The sequence below is a fragment of the Bufo gargarizans genome, chromosome 2 (assembly GCF_014858855.1).
Source record: "Bufo gargarizans isolate SCDJY-AF-19 chromosome 2, ASM1485885v1, whole genome shotgun sequence".
Taxonomy (NCBI): Eukaryota; Metazoa; Chordata; class Amphibia; order Anura; family Bufonidae; genus Bufo; species Bufo gargarizans.
In genome coordinates this window covers 586,986,693-587,005,402 of record NC_058081.1, presented here as the reverse complement: position 1 = coordinate 587,005,402, position 18,710 = coordinate 586,986,693, and the positions used below count along the sequence as shown (strand labels likewise).

At 46.0% G+C, this 18,710-nt stretch overlaps 1 protein-coding gene across 1 annotated transcript in view; it reads left to right on the top strand.

Annotated features, from left to right (window-relative positions):
* PLCH2 (phospholipase C eta 2) overlaps positions 1 to 18,710 on the top strand; it is a 730,017-nt gene that overhangs the window by 667,448 nt on the left and 43,859 nt on the right. The window contains exons 20-21 of the mRNA XM_044281842.1: positions 16,713 to 16,797; positions 17,150 to 17,296. Coding sequence (XP_044137777.1) covers positions 16,713 to 16,797; positions 17,150 to 17,296 — 232 coding nt within the window. The remainder of the gene's footprint in view (positions 1 to 16,712; positions 16,798 to 17,149; positions 17,297 to 18,710) is intronic.

Here is an 18,710-nt window from a genome sequence, read left to right as displayed (position 1 = left end):
GGAACGTGGTCTTAAAGGGGTTGTCTCACTTCAGTAAGTCAGCTTTATCATGTAGAGAAAGTTAATACAAACCACTTACTAAGATATTGTTATTATCCATATTGCTTTGTTTGCTGGCTAGATTCATTTTTTTCCATTGCATTATGCACTTCTGGTTTCCATGGTTACGACCACCCTGCAATCCTTCATCAGTGGCTGTGGTTGCACACTGTAGGAAAACGCGTTGTCCTATGTGTATTCCCACGATCCCAGCTGGCACTTTTACCTCTGTTGTGCAAGTACGGCCACCATTGCTGGATTACAGGCCTGTCAAAATCTGAAGCCGAACTTGGGTTTGTGCCTCATTAATGAAGCAAAGTTCAGCTTTGGTTTGTTTTTGAAACAGTAATGCATGCGCAGAACCGAACTGTAACATCACGGGTACGAGACTAAGGAAGTCTTGCGTTACTTGTGGCTAGAAGAAGAAGGCCTCACTGGAGCCCATACATTTTACTGTGGTATGGAGTTCATAGAGCCGCTCAACACTAGACGTAACCATGGAAACAAGCAGTGTATAATATGATAGAAAAATGAATCCAGCCAGCAAAAGAGGCAATATGGACAATCGCAATACATTAATAAGTGCCTTGTATTAACTTCCTCTACATGATAAATGCCTTTTATTGTAGTGACACAACCCATTTAAAGGGGTATTCCCGTTGTTTGAAGTTATCCCCTATCCCTAGGATAGGGGATAGCCTTTAGATTGGCGGAGGGGTCCTACCACAGGCTCTTTGTGCACCATGAATCATCTTCTCCTCTCTGCTGCACTCCAGCATCTCAGATTTATGATACTTGCCAGACATAAAATAAGTACAATCCACCTTAGAGAGGTGACCCGTGGGCCGTGAGGCAACTGCAACTGCTGCGACCCCTGTAGTTACGCCACTGCTGAGCTGTGAATGAGACGGGTGGACTTTAAACTCACATTTGAAAAAAAGCTAAGTAGCCAACATTGAAGTAAATACATTAAAATAAAACCAGAAATACACCTATATTAGCCATATTTCTCGCTCAGGAACTTTGCGCCGCAACCTGTGACTTTTCCCCGCTCACTCCAGGTCTAAAAAGAAGTGGGCATGGCGTGGATGGGGAAGCGGACAGGCTGGCAGACCCATCTCATTTATTATTTTTTGTTTGGACATAGAAAATGGTCTAAATGTAAGACAGCAAGGAAGCCGTCTTACATTTAGAAGTGGCGGTGGATACGCCGAAGTTATGTAGAGACCTGCAATAAGGGATATTAAGACCGACATCTAAAATGCCAGTCTTAATACATGACTCCCAGAGTGTTGCCCTCGTCTGGTCATCAGCTCTAATTACTAATACATTGTATAAGAGATTTCTATTCACTAAAGGAATTATCCACTTTGGGCGATACCGTTTTGTCAGAAGGGTCCTTCAAAAATTAAGTTTCTCTCTGCTGAGACTAGAGTTGAGCGAACACCTGGATGTTCGGGTTCGAGAAGTTCGGCCGAACATCCCGGAAATGTTCGGGTTCGGGATCCGAACCCGATCCGAACTTCGTCCCGAACCCGAACCCCATTGAAGTCAATGGGGACCCGAACTTTTCGGCACTAAAACGGCTGTAAAACAGCCCAGGAAAGGGCTAGAGGGCTGCAAAAGGCAGCAACATGTAGGTAAATCCCCTGCAAACAAATGTGGATAGGGAAATTAATTAAAATAAAAATTAAATAAATAAAAATTAACCAAAATCAATTGGAGAGAGGTTCCATAGCAGAGAATCTGGCTTCCCGTCACCCACCACTGGAACAGTCCATTCTCAGATATTTAGGCCCCGGCACCCAGGCAGAGGAGAGAGGTCCCGTAACAGAGAATCTGTCTTCATGTCAGCAGAGAATTAGTCTGCATGTCATAGCAGAGAATGAGGCTTCACGTCAGCCACCACTGCAACAGTCCATTGGCATATATTTAGGCCTAGCACACAGGCAGAGGAGAGAGGTCCCGTAACAGAGAATCTGGCTTCATGTCAGCAGAGAATCAGTCTGCATGTCATAGCAGAGAATGAGGCTTCACGTCAGCCACCACTGCAACAGTCCATTGGCATATATTTAGGCCCAGCACACACACAGGCAGAGGAGAGAGGTCCCGTAACAGAGAATCTGTCTTCATGTCAGCAGAGAATTAGTCTGCATGTCATAGCAGAGAATGAGGCTTCACGTCACCCACCACTGCAACAGTCCATTGGCATATATTTAGGCCTAGCACACAGGCAGAGCAGAGAGGTCCCGTAACAGACAATCTGGCTTCATGACAGCAGAGAATCAGTCTGCATGTCATAGCAGAGAATGAGGCTTCACGTCACCCACCACTGCAACAGTCCATTGGCATATATTTAGGCCTAGCACACAGGCAGAGCAGAGAGGTCCCGTAACAGACAATCTGGCTTCATGTCAGCAGAGAATCAGTCTGCATGTCATAGCAGAGAATGAGGCTTCACGTCACCCACCACTGCAACAGTCCATTGGCATATATTTAGGCCTAGCACACAGGCAGAGCAGAGAGGTCCCGTAACAGACGATCTGGCTTCATGTCAGCAGAGAATCAGTCTGCATGTCATAGCAGAGAATCAGGCTTCACGTCAGCCACCACTGCAACAGTCCATTGTCATAAATTTAGGCCCAGCACCCAGGCAGAGGAGAGAGGTCCCGTAACAGACAATCTGGCTTCATGTCAGCAGAGAATTAGTCTGCATGTCATAGCAGAGAATCAGGCTTCATGTCAGCCACCACTGCAACAGTCCATTGGCATATATTTAGGCCTAGCACACAGGCAGAGGAGAGGTTCATTCAACTTTGGGTAGCATCGCAATATAATGGTAAAATGAAAATAAAAATAGGATTGAATGAGGAAGTGCCCTGGAGTCCAATAATATATGGTTATGGGGAGGTAGTTAATGTCTAATCTGGACAAGGGACGGACAGGTCCTGTGGGATCCATGCCTGGTTCATTTTTATGAACGTCAGCTTGTCCACATTGGCTGTAGACAGGCGGCTGCGTTTGTCTGTAATGACGCCCCCTGCTGTGCTGAATACACGTTCAGACAAAACGCTGGCTGCCGGGCAGGCCAGCACCTCCAAGGCATAAAAGGCTAGCTCTGGCCACGTGGACAATTTAGAGACCCAGAAGTTGAATGGGGCCGAACCATCAGTCAGTACGTGGAGGGGTGTGCACACGTACTGTTCCACCATGTTAGTGAAATGTTGCCTCCTGCTAACACGTTGCGTATCAGGTGGTGGTGCAGTTAGCTGTGGCGTGTTGACAAAAGTTTTCCACATCTCTGCCATGCTAACCCTGCCCTCAGAGGAGCTGGCCGTGACACAGCTGCCTTGGCGACCTCTTGCTCCTCCTCTGCCTTGGCCTTGGGCTTCCACTTGTTCCCCTGTGACATTTGGGAATGCTCTCAGTAGCGCGTCTACCAACGTGCGCTTGTACTCGCGCATCTTCCTATCACGCTCCAGTGCAGGAAGTAAGGTGGGCACATTGTCTTTGTAGCGTGGATCCAGCAGGGTGGCAACCCAGTAGTCCGCACAGGTTAAAATGTGGGCAACTCTGCTGTCGTTGCGCAGGCACTGCAGCATGTAGTCGCTCATGTGTGCCAGGCTGCCCAGGGGTAAGGACAAGCTGTCCTCTGTGGGAGGCGTATCGTCATCGTCCTGCCTTTCCCCCCAGCCACGCACCAGTGATGGACCCGAGCTGCGTTGGGTGCCACCCCGCTGTGACCATGCTTCATCCTCATCCTCCTCCACCTCCTCCTCATCCTCGTCCTCCTCGTCCTCCAGTAGTGGGCCCTGGCTGGCCACATTTGTACCTGGCCTCTGCTGTTGCAAAAAACCTCCCTCTGAGTCACTTCGAAGAGACTGGCCTGAAAGTGCTAAAAATGACCCCTCTTCCTCATCCTCCTCCTCCTCCTCCTGGGCCACCTCCTGTTCCATCATCGCCCTAAGTGTTTTCTCAAGGAGACATAGAAGTGGTATTGTAACGCTGATAACGGTGTCATCGCCACTGGCCATGTTGGTGGAGTACTCGAAACAGCGCAACAGGGCACACAGGTCTCGCATGGAGGCCCAGTCATTGGTGGTGAAGTGGTGCTGTTCTGTAGTGCGACTGACCCGTGCGTGCTGCAGCTGAAACTCCACTATGGCCTGCTGCTGCTCGCACAGTCTGTCCAGCATGTGCAAGGTGGAGTTCCACCTGGTGGGCACGTCGCATATGAGGCGGTGAGCGGGAAGGCCGAAGTTACGCTGTAGCGCAGACAGGCGAGCAGCGGCAGGATGTGAACGCCGGAAGCGCGAACAGACGGCCCGCACTTTATGCAGCAGCTCTGACATGTCGGGGTAGTTGTGAATGAACTTCTGCACCACCAAATTCAGCACATGCGCCAAGCAAGGGATGTGCGTCAAATTGGCTAGTCCCAGAGCTGCAACGAGATTTCGCCCATTATCACACACCACCAGGCCGGGCTTGAGGCTCACCGGCAGCAACCACTCGTCGGTCTGTTGTTCAATACCCCGCCACAACTCCTGTGCGGTGTGGGGCCTGTCCCCCAAACATATGAGTTTCAGAATGGCCTGCTGACGTTTACCCCGGGCTGTGCTGAAGTTGGTGGTGAAGGTGTGTGGCTGACTGGATGAGCAGGTGGAAGAAGAGGAGGAGGAAGCCGAGAAGGAGGAGGTGGCAACAGGAGGCAAAGAATGTTGCCCTGCGATCCTTGGCGGCGGCAGGACGTGCGCCAAACAGCTCTCCGCCTGGGGCCCAGCTGCCACTACATTTACCCAGTGTGCAGTTAGGGAGATATAGCGTCCCTGGCCGTGCTTACTGGTCCACGTATCTGTGGTTAGGTGGACCTTGCCACAGATGGCGTTGCGCAGTGCACACTTGATTTTATCGGATACTTGGTTGTGCAGGGAAGGCACGGCTCTCTTGGAGAAGTAGTGCCGGCTGGGAACAACATACTGTGGGACAGCAAGCGACATGAGCTGTTTGAAGCTGTCTGTGTCCACCAGCCTAAATGACAGCATTTCATAGGCCAGTAGTTTAGAAATGCTGGCATTCAGGGCCAGGGATCGAGGGTGGCTAGGTGGGAATTTACGCTTTCTATCAAATGTTTGTGAGATGGAGAGCTGAACGCTGGCGTGTGACATGGTTGAGACGCTTGGTGACGGAGGTGGTGGTGGTGGTGTTGGTGGTACATCCCCTGTTTGCTGGGCGGCAGGTGCCAACGTTCCTCCAGAGGCGGAGGAAGAGGCCGAGGCGGCAGCAGCAGAATAGGCCGAGGCGGCAGCAGCAGAAGAGGTAGCAGGGGGAGCCTGAGTGACTTCCTTGGTTTTAAGGTGTTTACTCCACTGCAGTTCATGCTTTGCATGCAGGTGCCTGGTCATGCAGGTTGTGCTCAGGTTCAGAACGTTAATGCCTCGCTTCAGGCTCTGATGGCACAGCGTGCAAACCACTCGGGTCTTGTCGTCAGCACATTGTTTGAAGAAGTGCCATGCCAGGGAACTCCTTGAAGCTGCCTTTGGGGTGCTCGGTCCCAGATGGCGGCGGTCAGTAGCAGGCGGAGTCTCTTGGCGGCGGGTGTTCTGCTTTTGCCCACTGCTCCCTCTTTTGCTACGCTGTTGGCTCGGTCTCACCACTGCCTCTTCCTCCGAACTGTGAAAGTCAGTGGCACGACCTTCATTCCATGTGGGGTCTAGGACCTCATCGTCCCCTGCATCGTCTTCCACCCAGTCTTGATCCCTGACCTCCTGTTCAGTCTGCACACTGCAGAAAGACGCAGCAGTTGGCACCTGTGTTTCGTCATCATCAGAGACATGCTGAGGTGGTATTCCCATGTCCTCATCATCAGGAAACATAAGTGGTTGTGCGTCAGTGCATTCTATGTCTTTCACCGCTGGGGAAGGGCTAGGTGGATGCCCTTGGGAAACCCTGCCAGCGGAGTCTTCAAACAGCATAAGAGACTGCTGCATAACTTGAGGCTGAGACAGTTTCCCTGGTATGCATGGGGGTGATGTGACAGACTGATGGGGTTGGTTTTCAGGCGCCATCTGTGCGCTTTCTGCAGAAGACTGGGTGGGAGATAATGTGAACGTGCTGGATCCACTGTCGGCCACCCAATTGACTAATGCCTGTACCTGCTCAGGCCTTACCATCCTTAGAACGGCATTGGGCCCCACCATATATCGCTGTAAATTCTGGCGGCTACTGGGACCTGAGGTAGTTGGTACACTAGGACGTGTGGATGTGGCAGAACGGCCACGTCCTCTCCCAGCACCAGAGGGTCCACTAACACCACCACGACCATGTCCACGTCCGCGTCCCTTACTAGATGTTTTTCTCATTGTTATGGTTCACCACAACAACAAATATATTATTTGGCCCAATGTATTGTATTCAAATTCAGCGGGATATAAATTTGAGGCCTAGTATTTAGGCGCTGGGTGACCGGTATGGATTTAGTGACAGAATTAGACTTGGAAATGCACAGAAGCGTGTGTGTGAAGTTATTCTGAATGACCCAATGTGCACCTTGAATATTATATACCCTTTTTGGGATAGATTTCAAATAGCTCTGATATAGCAGGAACCACTAAATTATGAAATTGCTAAATTGGGAATTGTACTTCAACCCAGAACAAAAAATGTGCTTTGACGGGCACTAAATAACTTTCCCAGCTACAACAGTACAGCGGTAACGAGAGATTTAGAGGGATTTAAATTTGAGGCCTAGTATTTAGGCGCTGGGTGACAGGTATGGGTTTAGTGACAGAATTAGACTTGGAAATACACAGTAGCGGGTGTGTGTGAAGTTATTCTGAATGACCCAATGTGCACCTTCAATATTATATACCCTTTTTGGGATAGATTTCAAATAGCTCTGATATAGCAGGAACCACTAAATTATGAAATTGCTAAATTGGGAATTGTACTTCAACCCAGAACAAAAAATGTGCTTTGACGGACACTAAATATCTTGCCCAGCAACAACAGTACAGTGGTGGGTAACGAGAGATTTAGAGGGATTTAAATTTGAGGCCTAGTATTTAGGCGCTGGGTCACCGGTATGGATTTAGTGACAGAATTAGACTTGGAAATGCACAGAAGCGTGTGTGTGAAGTTATTCTGAATGACCCTATGTGCACCTTCAATATTATATACCCTTTTAGGGATAGATTTCAAATAGCTCTGATATAGCAGAAACCACTAAATTATGAAATTGCTAAATTGGGAATTGTACTTCAACCCAGAACAAAAAATGTGCTTTGACGGACACTAAATATCTTGCCCAGCAACAACAGTACAGCGGTGGGTAACGAGAGATTTAGAGGGATTTAAATTTGAGGCCTAGTATTTAGGCGCTGGGTCACCGGTATGGATTTAGTGACAGAATTAGACTTGGAAATGCACAGAAGCGTGTGTGTGAAGTTATTCTGAATGACCCTATGTGCACCTTCAATATTATATACCCTTTTAGGGATAGATTTCAAATAGCTCTGATATAGCAGAAACCACTAAATTATGAAATTGCTAAATTGGGAATTGTACTTCAACCCAGAACAAAAAATGTGCTTTGACGGACACTAAATATCTTGCCCAGCAACAACAGTACAGCGGTGGGTAACGAGAGATTTAGAGGGATTTAAATTTGAGGCCTAGTATTTAGGCGCTGGGTCACCGGTATGGATTTAGTGACAGAATTAGACTTGGAAATGCACAGAAGCGTGTGTGTGAAGTTATTCTGAATGACCCTATGTGCACCTTCAATATTATATACCCTTTTAGGGATAGATTTCAAATAGCTCTGATATAGCAGAAACCACTAAATTATGAAATTGCTAAATTGGGAATTGTACTTCAACCCAGAACAAAAAATGTGCTTTGACGGACACTAAATATCTTGCCCAGCAACAACAGTACAGTGGTGGGTAACGAGAGATTTAGAGGGATTTAAATTTGAGGCCTAGTATTTAGGCGCTGGGTCACCGGTATGGATTTAGTGACAGAATTAGACTTGGAAATACACAGTAGCGGGTGTGTGTGAAGTTATTCTGAATGACCCAATGTGCACCTTCAATATTATATACCCTTTTAGGGATAGATTTCAAATAGCTCTGATATAGCAGAAACCACTAAATTATGAAATTGCTAAATTGGGAATTGTACTTCAACCCAGAACAAAAAATGTGCTTTGACGGACACTAAATATCTTGCCCAGCAACAACAGTACAGCGGTGGGTAACGAGAGATTTAGAGGGATTTAAATTTGAGGCCTAGTATTTAGGCGCTGGGTGACAGGTATGGGTTTAGTGACAGAATTAGACTTGGAAATACACAGTAGCGGGTGTGTGTGAAGTTATTCTGAATGACCCAATGTGCACCTTCAATATTATATACCCTTTTTGGGATAGATTTCAAATAGCTCTGATATAGCAGGAACCACTAAATTATGAAATTGCTAAATTGGGAATTGTATTTCAACCCAGAACAAGAAATGTGCTTGAACGGACACTAAATAACTCGCCCAGCTACAGCACTAGGGACAGATTTAGCTGGATATAAATTTGAGGCCTAGTATTTAGGCGCTGGGTGACCGGTATGGATTTAGTGACAGAATTAGACTGGGATATGGCCAAAAAATGAACAGACTATTGCTGGTTAAATGCACTTGGTGTGACAGCTTCACCCTGATGTAGGCTTTAGCCAAAAAACAACCACACCATTGAGGGTTAAATGCACTTGGTGACAGGCGCAGCTTGCCCCTGATTTTGTATATGGCCAAAAAATGAACAGACTATTGCTGGTTAAATGCACTTGGTGTGACAGCTTCACCCTGATGTAGGCTTTAGCCAAAAAACAACCACACCATTGAGGGTTAAATGCACTTGGTGACAGGCGCAGCTTGCCCCTGATTTTGTATATGGCCAAAAAATGAACAGACTATTGCTGGTTAAATGCACTTGGTGTGACAGCTTCACCCTGATGTAGGCTTTAGCCAAAAAACAACCACACCATTGAGGGTTAAATGCACTTGGTGACAGGCGCAGCTTGCCCCTGATTTTGTATATGGCCAAAAAATGAACAGACTATTGCTGGTTAAATGCACTTGGTGTGACAGCTTCACCCTGATGTAGGCTTTAGCCAAAAAACAACCACACCATTGAGGGTTAAATGCACTTGGTCGCAGCTTGTGCTGGCGCACCACAAGACACAAAATGGCCGCCGATCACCCCAGAAAAATGAGACTGACAAACGGTCTGTGCAGCCTAAAAACAGTGAGCAATTGAGGATCAGCAGCTCAATGATCCACAGCTGCAGATCGATCAGTTAATCAAGTCCTTTGGAGGAGTTAATCTGCCTAATCTCGCCCTACTGTCGCAGCCGCAACCTCTCCCTACGCTAATCAGAGCAGAGTGACGGGCGGCGCTATGTGACTCCAGCTTAAATAGAGGCTGGGTCACATGGTGCTCTGGCCAATCACAGCCATGCCAATAGTAGGCATGGCTGTGATGGCCTCTTGGGGCAAGTAGTATGACGCTTGTTGATTGGCTGCTTTGCAGCCTTTCAAAAAGCGCCAAGAAAGCGTCACAAAAGCGCGAAGAAAGCGACGAACACCGAACCCGAACCCGGACTTTTACGAAAATGTCCGGGTTCGGGTCCGTGTCACGGACACCCCAAAATTCGGTACGAACCCGAACTATACAGTTCGAGTTCGCTCATCCCTAGCTGAGACCACAAGTGGTCAGCTGGAATGTGCAGGGCAACCTGACACAAAGTGTTCAATGCCATTACAGCGCCACCACAGGAGGAATAATGCATTGCAAGGTGCCTATTGAAATTAGTAAGGTACAGATGCAATGGGTCCTCCAGAGAGAAAATATACTCTTTGCAGCCTTACTTCATTCCTGCTAAATTATAGAAAAATCTTGTATGAGGAGCCCCTTCATTAACTCCTGATTCTCTAATAGCATTTTTAAAATAGTTTTTCTTAACCAGATAATGCCTTTAAACACCAGTCTTCATATTTAACAGATTTCTGCTCTACAACTTTTCTAAATCCTGTAGTATGGAGTCATAGATGGCCGTGACAGGGCATGCAGGGATGTAACCGTAGTCCATTTGGAGATGTACCAGAGATAAATATCTTCTATAAGAGAAAACATTTTAATGCATCTTGTGTGTTGTAAATTGCGACAATTTTAAGACTTGGCGTTCCCAGAAAGCTCTTTATACCATTAGTGATGATGAGTTGCCACTGATGTTCTGTACATCATTATTTATCCCCGATTGATTTTTGTGAGTACCTAGCAGGTCTGTCACAAGGGACAGTACACGACGTCAGGGAAAGGACGCACTGATGTGTCTGGCGATTGAACATCGTGTCCTTATGATGAATCCAGCATCGGTTATCTTTATTAATGTAGAAATGTCAGCCTTCTTTCATAAAGCCTTACACTTACTAACATTTAGGACAAGCCGGCCATTTATATTCCAGTCAGACATGGTACAAACTTATTGGTTTTCTATATATCATTATCTTTAGTTTTTGGGGGTTTTTTTAAAACTTTTTTTCTCTTTTGAAATTCTATCCCCTATAGACTAGAAATTCATATTAAACATAGTTTTTAAAGGGGGTTTTCTCATCATTGACAACCCCTTTAAAATGCAGCAGGTCACCCCATGTCCCACCTTGGCTTTCAGGGGAAGCGGCAGCCAAACATGCATTTTCTCTGCAGTGGCCATTGCAGGAACAATGTAGTATTAGCATGGCCAGAATGGTAGCTCATTAGGACAACATCTGCATGGAGTTTGTATGTCCTCCCTGTGTTTGCGTGGGTTTCCTCTCACACTCCAAAGACATACTGATAGGGAACTTAGAGCTCCATTGGGGACAGCGAGTGATGGTAATGTCACTGTCAGAGCTATATAAATGAGTAAAATGAAAAAAAATGACAGTTATTAAGATGAATTGCCATCAATGTACTAAAGGACAGAATGGTTCTGAAAGAATGGGAGCCACTCATACAGAGAAACTCTTTGTTCTGGTTCATAGATGTGGTCAAGAACACCAGACTCCTACTTTCCCATGTCCATATACTCTAGTAAAGCATATGAACATGGGGGAAATTATTTTTACATATGTTAGTGTTTGCCTTATAAGATCCAGGCTTCTCGTTTCAGAGTTTATGTGGAAGTGTCCCTCTCAGTAATAGATTCTGGATCTGTGGGTCCAGGATGCTGCTGCCATCTTCCAGCCAACTGTCTTGTGTGTACTTTCATCCCTCTCCACAGCCTGTGTGAGCTGTCCTCCTTGGATCACCTTCCCCCTCCACACACACATGCTACATACAATATGCTGCTGGTATCTAGAACACCAAGAGAAGGGAGGGGGAGAGCAGAGATTCTGTAGCAACTCCCTCTGGGTGAAGAACTTGCGCACACTCTGCAGAAGAAAATGTCAGGAAATTTATTAGGAAGACTGTTTAGAAAGTTGATTCATTTTGCATTCAGGAAGCAAATAAACAATAAAGAAACTTAAGTGCAAAGGTATCCATTGCTGTTGACATAACCCCTTTAAATGGCTAGCACCTGATGCCACACATCTGATCCACGAGATGAGACTCTGGGGTAGTACCTACTTCACTCCATACCCCATATAAGGTTGTTTTTGAGAGTGACCGTTCAATGGCAGTATGAAATCATTCAAAGCATGGTTCACACAGGAATACAGGGAATGCAGTACCTGAAAAAATGAAGAGATTTTTGCCAAAAATATACATATGCAGACATTAGAGATGAGCGAATCGAAGTTGACGAAGTGGAATTCGATCCGAATTTCAGGAAAAATTTGATTTGCACTGAATCCAAATTTCCTCACGCTTCGTGGTAACGAATCAAATTTTTTCCTAAAATGGCTGCAGCACGTGTGAGGACATGGAGAAAAGAACTCTGGGAACTCGGGGTCACCCAAAGTGCCATGCATGCAGCCAATCAGCAGCCAGCCAGCCCTGTGATGTCACAGCCCTATAAATAGCCTCAGCCATCTTGGATTCAGCCATTTTCCAGTAACTTGGTGCAGGGAGAGACATCAGCAGGTGCTTAGGACAGTGATAGGAAAGACTTGAAAACTTTTTTTTTTTTCATTTCACAGTATTGAAGCAGAACAGGGTTCAGTAGGGGAGTTTACAGCCTGGGTAATAGGAACAATCCGATTACACCTTGCTGCACTGACTGGGGATCCAAATTGCCATTATACAGCTCTGTAATTCCAGCAAACCGTCCTTATTGGGGTGCAAGTGCTGATTGATATAGGCATTAACAGGGTTTATTACAAGGAAATATTTCTACGTCTTATTTGCCTTTGTGCGGAGCAGTTATATGTTCTAAAGCATTTTTTGGCTTGTATTAGTTGGAAAAAAGGCCTTATTAGCCGTTGTGTGGTGAAGTGAATATATATATTTGCCATTCAGTGGTGCACTTATATGTTCTAAAGCCTTTTTTGGCGTGTATTAGTGGCAAAAAAATATATTTGCCGTTCAGCGGTGCAGTTATATGTTCTGAAGCACTTTTTTGCGTGTATTAGTGGCACAAAATAAAGTATTTGCCGTTGTGTGGTGAAGTGAGAAAATTACAGCTCTTTTTGGCGTGTATTAGTGTCAAAAAAAATATATATTTGCCGTTCAGCGGTGCAGTTATATGTTCTAAAGCCCTTTTTGGCGTGTATTGGTGGCAAAAACTATACATTTGCCATTCAGTGGTGCAGTTATATGTTGTAAAGCCCTTTTTGGCGTGTATTAGTGGCAAAAAATATATATTATTTGCCGTTCAGTGGTTCAGTTATATGTTCTAAAACCTTTTGTGGCGTGCATAAGTGGAAAAAAGTAAAGGCCTATTTGCCATTCAGTGGTGCAGTTATATGTTCTAAAGCCTACTTTGGCATGTATTAGTGGGGGGAAAAAAAGGGCTTATTAGCCGTGGTGTGGTGAAGAGAGAAAATTACAAACTTTTTGGGGGTGTTTTAATTTAGTTTTTATTTATTTGATCTAACAGTGTATCAGACAGAGAAGTACTAGGCCCTGCACAGGGGAGTGGCAGAGGCCTAAATATTTCTGGGACAGGTCGCAGCATAGTAAGGGGGCGTGGCAGCAGGAGTCGCAGCGAGAGGCCTGAGCTCCCGGTGTCATCTATCGGTCGTGTCTTGACCAGCAACCCAGCGGTTCTTGAATGGTTGACTCAGTCATCCACTTCATCCCAAGTGATATCAGACACCCCCAGCCAAGAGTTGGTGCGTTCGTCAGACACAACCCTTAGTTGGCATTGCCCAGGAGCAGGCCCTGTTCCCTCACCGGTAGTCAACCTGCCCCTGTCCTTTTCTGTTCCCTCAGCCAGACAAGACGACGAGCTACTAGAGGAGAGTCAGCAGCTACTGGCCAGCATCCTCTGTGAGTAGTGACGAGGAGAGTGGCGTGGGATCTGGTGTTGCGAGCGGTCAGGCTCCTGACACAGTCCGTTGAGGAGGACATCAGTGACGTGCAGACAGTAATCTATGATGATGATGTAGCTGATAGCACTTGGGAGCCGGGTGAATTAGGGGCTTCATCATCATCTGGAGAAGAGGGTGGCAGCTTGCCCATGAGGCAGCGGCGGAGCCAGCAAGTCTCTAGCGTGGCCGGGAGTAAGCAGGCTGGCAGCAGTGGGAGGTTGGGAGCCAAAAGTGCCCGGGGTAGACCACCCGCTTCGCAGGAGCCTAACTGGCCAGAAAGTAGTGGTGCAGGGGTTCATGGAAGCAGTGGCGGTAGAAGTCAGTCAGTGCGGAGTGTTGGGTGTAAAATCAATTACTCGGCGGTGTGGCAGATTTTTGTTAAGCCGCCAGAGGAGGTGAACATGGTCATTTGTAGAATCTGTGGGCAGAAGGTGAAGCGTGGCCAGGGTGCCAATGTTGGCACCAAAGCCCTGAGTCAACATATGCAGCATCACCATAAAGTGGCCTGGGAGAACCGTGGCTCCGATGTGGTGATCCAGCCTGCTGCAGCAACCGCTGCATCACCTAGTGGCACGCACCCGATTTCAGGCAGTCAAGGCTCCACCACCTCAGCTGAAGGGAGCGGTCTGTCCTTCCCATCATCTGATGCTCCTGCTCCTCCTCTTACTCTTTGTCAGTCATTCCGTCAGCAATCGATCAGTCCTTGAGCCTGTCAGTGTCTGGCTGGCTACCTGCCTCAGCTACTATTCTGATGCTGCCATCCACCTGATGCCACACATCTGATGCGAAGTGCTCCTTCCCCCACCATCTTCAGCTGGTACTGGTATTGCCACCCACCGCCCCACTCTGTAAACGGGTCACTCTGTGGTCTCCTTATGCTGCTGCCACCTCACCACTCAGGTCTCCTGATGACGCTGCTGCCACCTCCACACTGTCATTGTGACACCCTGTGGCCTCCTCCTGATGCTGCTGCCACCACCTCCACACTGTCATTGTGCCACTCTGTGGCCTCCTCCTGATGCTGCTGCCGCCACCTCCAGGCCCTGTCATTGTGCCACTCTGTGGCCTCCTCCTGATGCTGCTACCACCTCCAGACTCTGTCATTGGGCCACTCTGTGGTCTCCTCATGCTGCTTCCACCTCACCACTATGTCATAAGGCCACTCTGTGGACTTCTCATGCTGTTCCCACCCTTCCCACTTCATGACTGGTCCACTATTTTGCCTTTTGGCCTGGCTGACATTATTTATTTGACCCTTCTTCTGATCCTGTCTATGTAACAGCTGTAAGGCCTGCATGACATGGTCCCTATTTTGCATCAAAATTGGCTTATGATTTGGTAGCCAAAAGCAGGAGTGGGTACAAAACACAGAAGACATGCAAATATTCCATTTACGTGTCATCTCTGTTTTGGATCCACTCCTGCTTATTTTGCCTTTAGCAATACTAATGGATCACTGACCAAACGCTGACCGAGTAAAGGCGTGTGCGCCACAGAAAGGATCATTTTTTTGGGGGTTATTGTTCTGACGGATCAGAGGCAGGACTGGTGCAAGGATTTTTGCCACCCTAGGAGAAAGCTAATTTTGCCGCCCCATTGACCACGCTATTTAACCCGCCCCTTTTTTTTTTGTCAGCCACCCATTTAATAATTGTTACATGCAACATTTTACTTGACCAGCTAATTGTTGCATGCAACATTTTACTTTACTAGCTAATTTTAGATATTCTAGATATTCTTGGTGGTCATCTGTGCCATTTTGGCCTCAAAACATTACATGACCCTCTACACTACATTTCATTATTGACAACTGTAAGTTTTTACCTTGACTGGTGGTGGCCTAGGTGTGTTTATCAGCAGGTCTGCTCAAGTCACTGTTATGGGGGATCTGTGGATGGCACTGTTATGGGGGATCTGTGGATGGCACTGTTATGGGGGATCTGTGGATGACACTGTTATGGAGGGGCATCTGTGGATGACACTTATGGGGGGATCTGTGGATGACACTTATGGGGGGATCTGTGGATGACACATACCGTATATAGCATCTTATGCTATATGTGTCATCCACTGATCCACACTATGACAGTGTTATCCACAGATCCCCCTCCCTATACCAGTGTCATCCACAGATCCCCCTCCCCATAACAGTGCCATCCACAGATACCGCTGCCCGCTCACAGGAGTATACATTTATAAACTATAATATGTATCCTGCAGTAACTTTAAATCAGCGCTCATCTCTTTACTACCTTACACTCAGCTCCAGTAACGGGCAGATCGGACGGCAGCGCTCACTGTCTCCGCCACCTAGTGGGGGGAGCAGGCGCGTGACGTCAGTGAGTGAGCGCCACCCGCACTGCCTGTTACCGGAGCTCAGTGTAAGGTAGTAAAGAGATGAGCGCTGATTTAAAGTTAAAGTTACTGCAGGATACGGATTACAGTTTATAAATGTATACTCCTGTGAGCGGCGGGGCCGGTGTAGAGTAGCGCAGGAGAGTCAGAGCGGAGAGCGCTGTGACTTCTATTGCGGCCAGAGCAGCGCCCCCAGCAAGAGTGTGCTCTACGCGGTGGCCTACCTTGCTTATGGGTGGCGTCAGTGACGTCACAACAAACTTACTGCTGACATCAACTCCACTCTGTCGGGGGGGAGGCTCTACTTGTATAAGCATTTATTAGAAGAACAGGTTCTGTAGAAATCTATGTGGAATCAGTGAATTGGTGTAAAAGGAGTAGGATCTTGGGCCTCTGCATGGTTCTTTGTAACTGGCGCTAACAATGAACTGTAAGGCTGAATTCACAGCGACGCCTGCCATCTGCATGTCATAATGACTCACAGTATTATTTCACTATCACAGTAGACTCCCTATGCGTGTTACTGCAAGGCACAGTGTTCTACACCACTATACAGGCTCTCTGCAGCCAGGAAATAGTCATTTTTAACGTCATTCGCCACAAATAAATTCGGATCGAACCAAATTTTGGGGGGAAATTCTGCGAACCGGTTGAACCCAATTTTTTTTTTTATTCGTTCATCTCCACCAGACATAACAGAATCAAAAGCTGCCATGTACATGCAGTACATTCAGCCACCTAGAGCTATAACAATTTCATATGTTGATTTACCACAAACTAAAGACATCACATTGTAACCCGTTGTGTGCTTCTATTGTAGATCATTGATCCTTTTGTAGAAGTTGAGGTTATCGGTTTGCCTGTAGACTGCTACAAAGAGCAAACTCGGGTCGTAGATGATAACGGTAAGCTAATTCCAAGTAATTTTTGCATTCCATTGCTTAGATCTACATTTGGAGTTGAGAAATGTTACCTTGCATTTCTTACCTTGTACTGATTTATGATCATCAGGTTTTCTTCTCCGTTCACATCCTAAGCTAAATAAATGGGGCGCAGCCTCACATTCAGATTTCCCTTTAAATTGTGCAAAGTTAAAATGTTGATACTTTAACATCTTTTTTGTATCTTATATTAATTATGCTGTGGTGCTCTATAGTTATTCAGGTGATTATTACATTTTAGATTTAGCCTCTTATTGAAAGACCAGGTCAATGAAAAGCAATAAAACGTAATAAATATGCAAACTTTTACTTGTAGGTTTCAATCCAATGTGGGAAGAAACGTTGGTGTTTACCATTCACATGCCTGAAATCTCCCTGATTCGCTTCCTAGTCTGGGACCATGATCCAATAGGGCGAGACTTCATTGGGCAGAGAACAATTTCATTGAGCAGTATGATGCCAGGTAATCAGTTTTCTGTGGGATTAAAAAATGCTTTAATGCAAAAATATCATTGAAACCTCCTCAAAAATAAACTTCAGAATGAACTTACAATAATGAATAAGTATTCGTTTTAAAGGGGGTGTATTAAAATCAAGGTGAATAATGTTAGAGCATTTTTTATTTTAATGGAACTTTGCATACAAAAAAATCTCAAAATATTCCCGTTTTGTCACAGGTCACCAGCACTAATAAGCTTGTAGATGGTGTAAGCTTGGGCTTGCTTTCTAGACCTTTTATCTGACTCTATGCTGACTATTAGCTGGCTTACTCTGAAACAGAATTTTATGCCAGAACTGTGGTGCCATTTTGGAGCAAAATTTTGCATGTTCGGCCACCTCCTTGTTTCGCCAAATTGCACCACTTTTTAGACAGAATTTAGGTACAGACACATTAGTGAATTTGGTAGAACACAGAGTTGATCACAGCACTCTCCCAAATGGCTTTAGTGGGTGCGTGTACCCGGGTTGGTCTCCCACCAGGTATACTTATGTATTTATGTAGGAGACAGCACACCTATGAGGGTTTTTTTTTTATCAACTGTGTTTGTTTTTATTATTTTGGATAGTTATAATGACATCCATTATGATCAAATCCTAATACAATAAAACCCCACAATGGGGCGCATAACATCAATGGATGAAGCACAAAATATCAGTAAATAACACCTATGAGTTTTTGATTGCTTCTTTTATTTAATTTATTTCAACACCAGTGATAACAGATATACATCAGCGCAACCTTTTGGGCCCATTAATTGCTGCCCTTTTTCAAGCTAGTTCGGTGTGCGGCCATGTATTAGTCTGATGTTAGTGAATCTGGGCCAATAAACTGACATTTCCTGTTTTCTACAGCTGACTTATCAGTAGTGTTCAAAGTATCCGAAGTGGACTTTGATCCGAATGTCAGGGAAAATTCTGTTTGCTGTCAAGCCGAATTTCCTCGCGCTACATGTTAATGAATCTATTTTTCCTGAAATGGTGGTAAAAATTAAAAAATAAAAACATACTCGCCTCATCCATTTGCACGTGAAGAGGTCGCCATCTTGATTGCAGAAATCGCACGAAATCTCGTGTGGGGTTACATGTGTATCACTGCGCTGGCCAGGCGCGAGATTTTGCATGGTGTCTTCAATCAAGATGGCCGCCATGGCCTCTCTGCGATGAAATAAATGAGGCGAGTATGTTTTGTTTTGTTTTAACCTGGATTAGCTTCTGAAAGGCCTTCATTTTAATCTCCGATGCTGCTATCAGCAATGAATGTGGCATCTGAGGGGTTCAATAACGGGAGGCGGTGCAATCGAATCAAATTTCTTCGTGAAATTCGTCAAAGCAGCCGAATCAAATTTTTCATAACTTCACTCATCTCTACTTTTCGG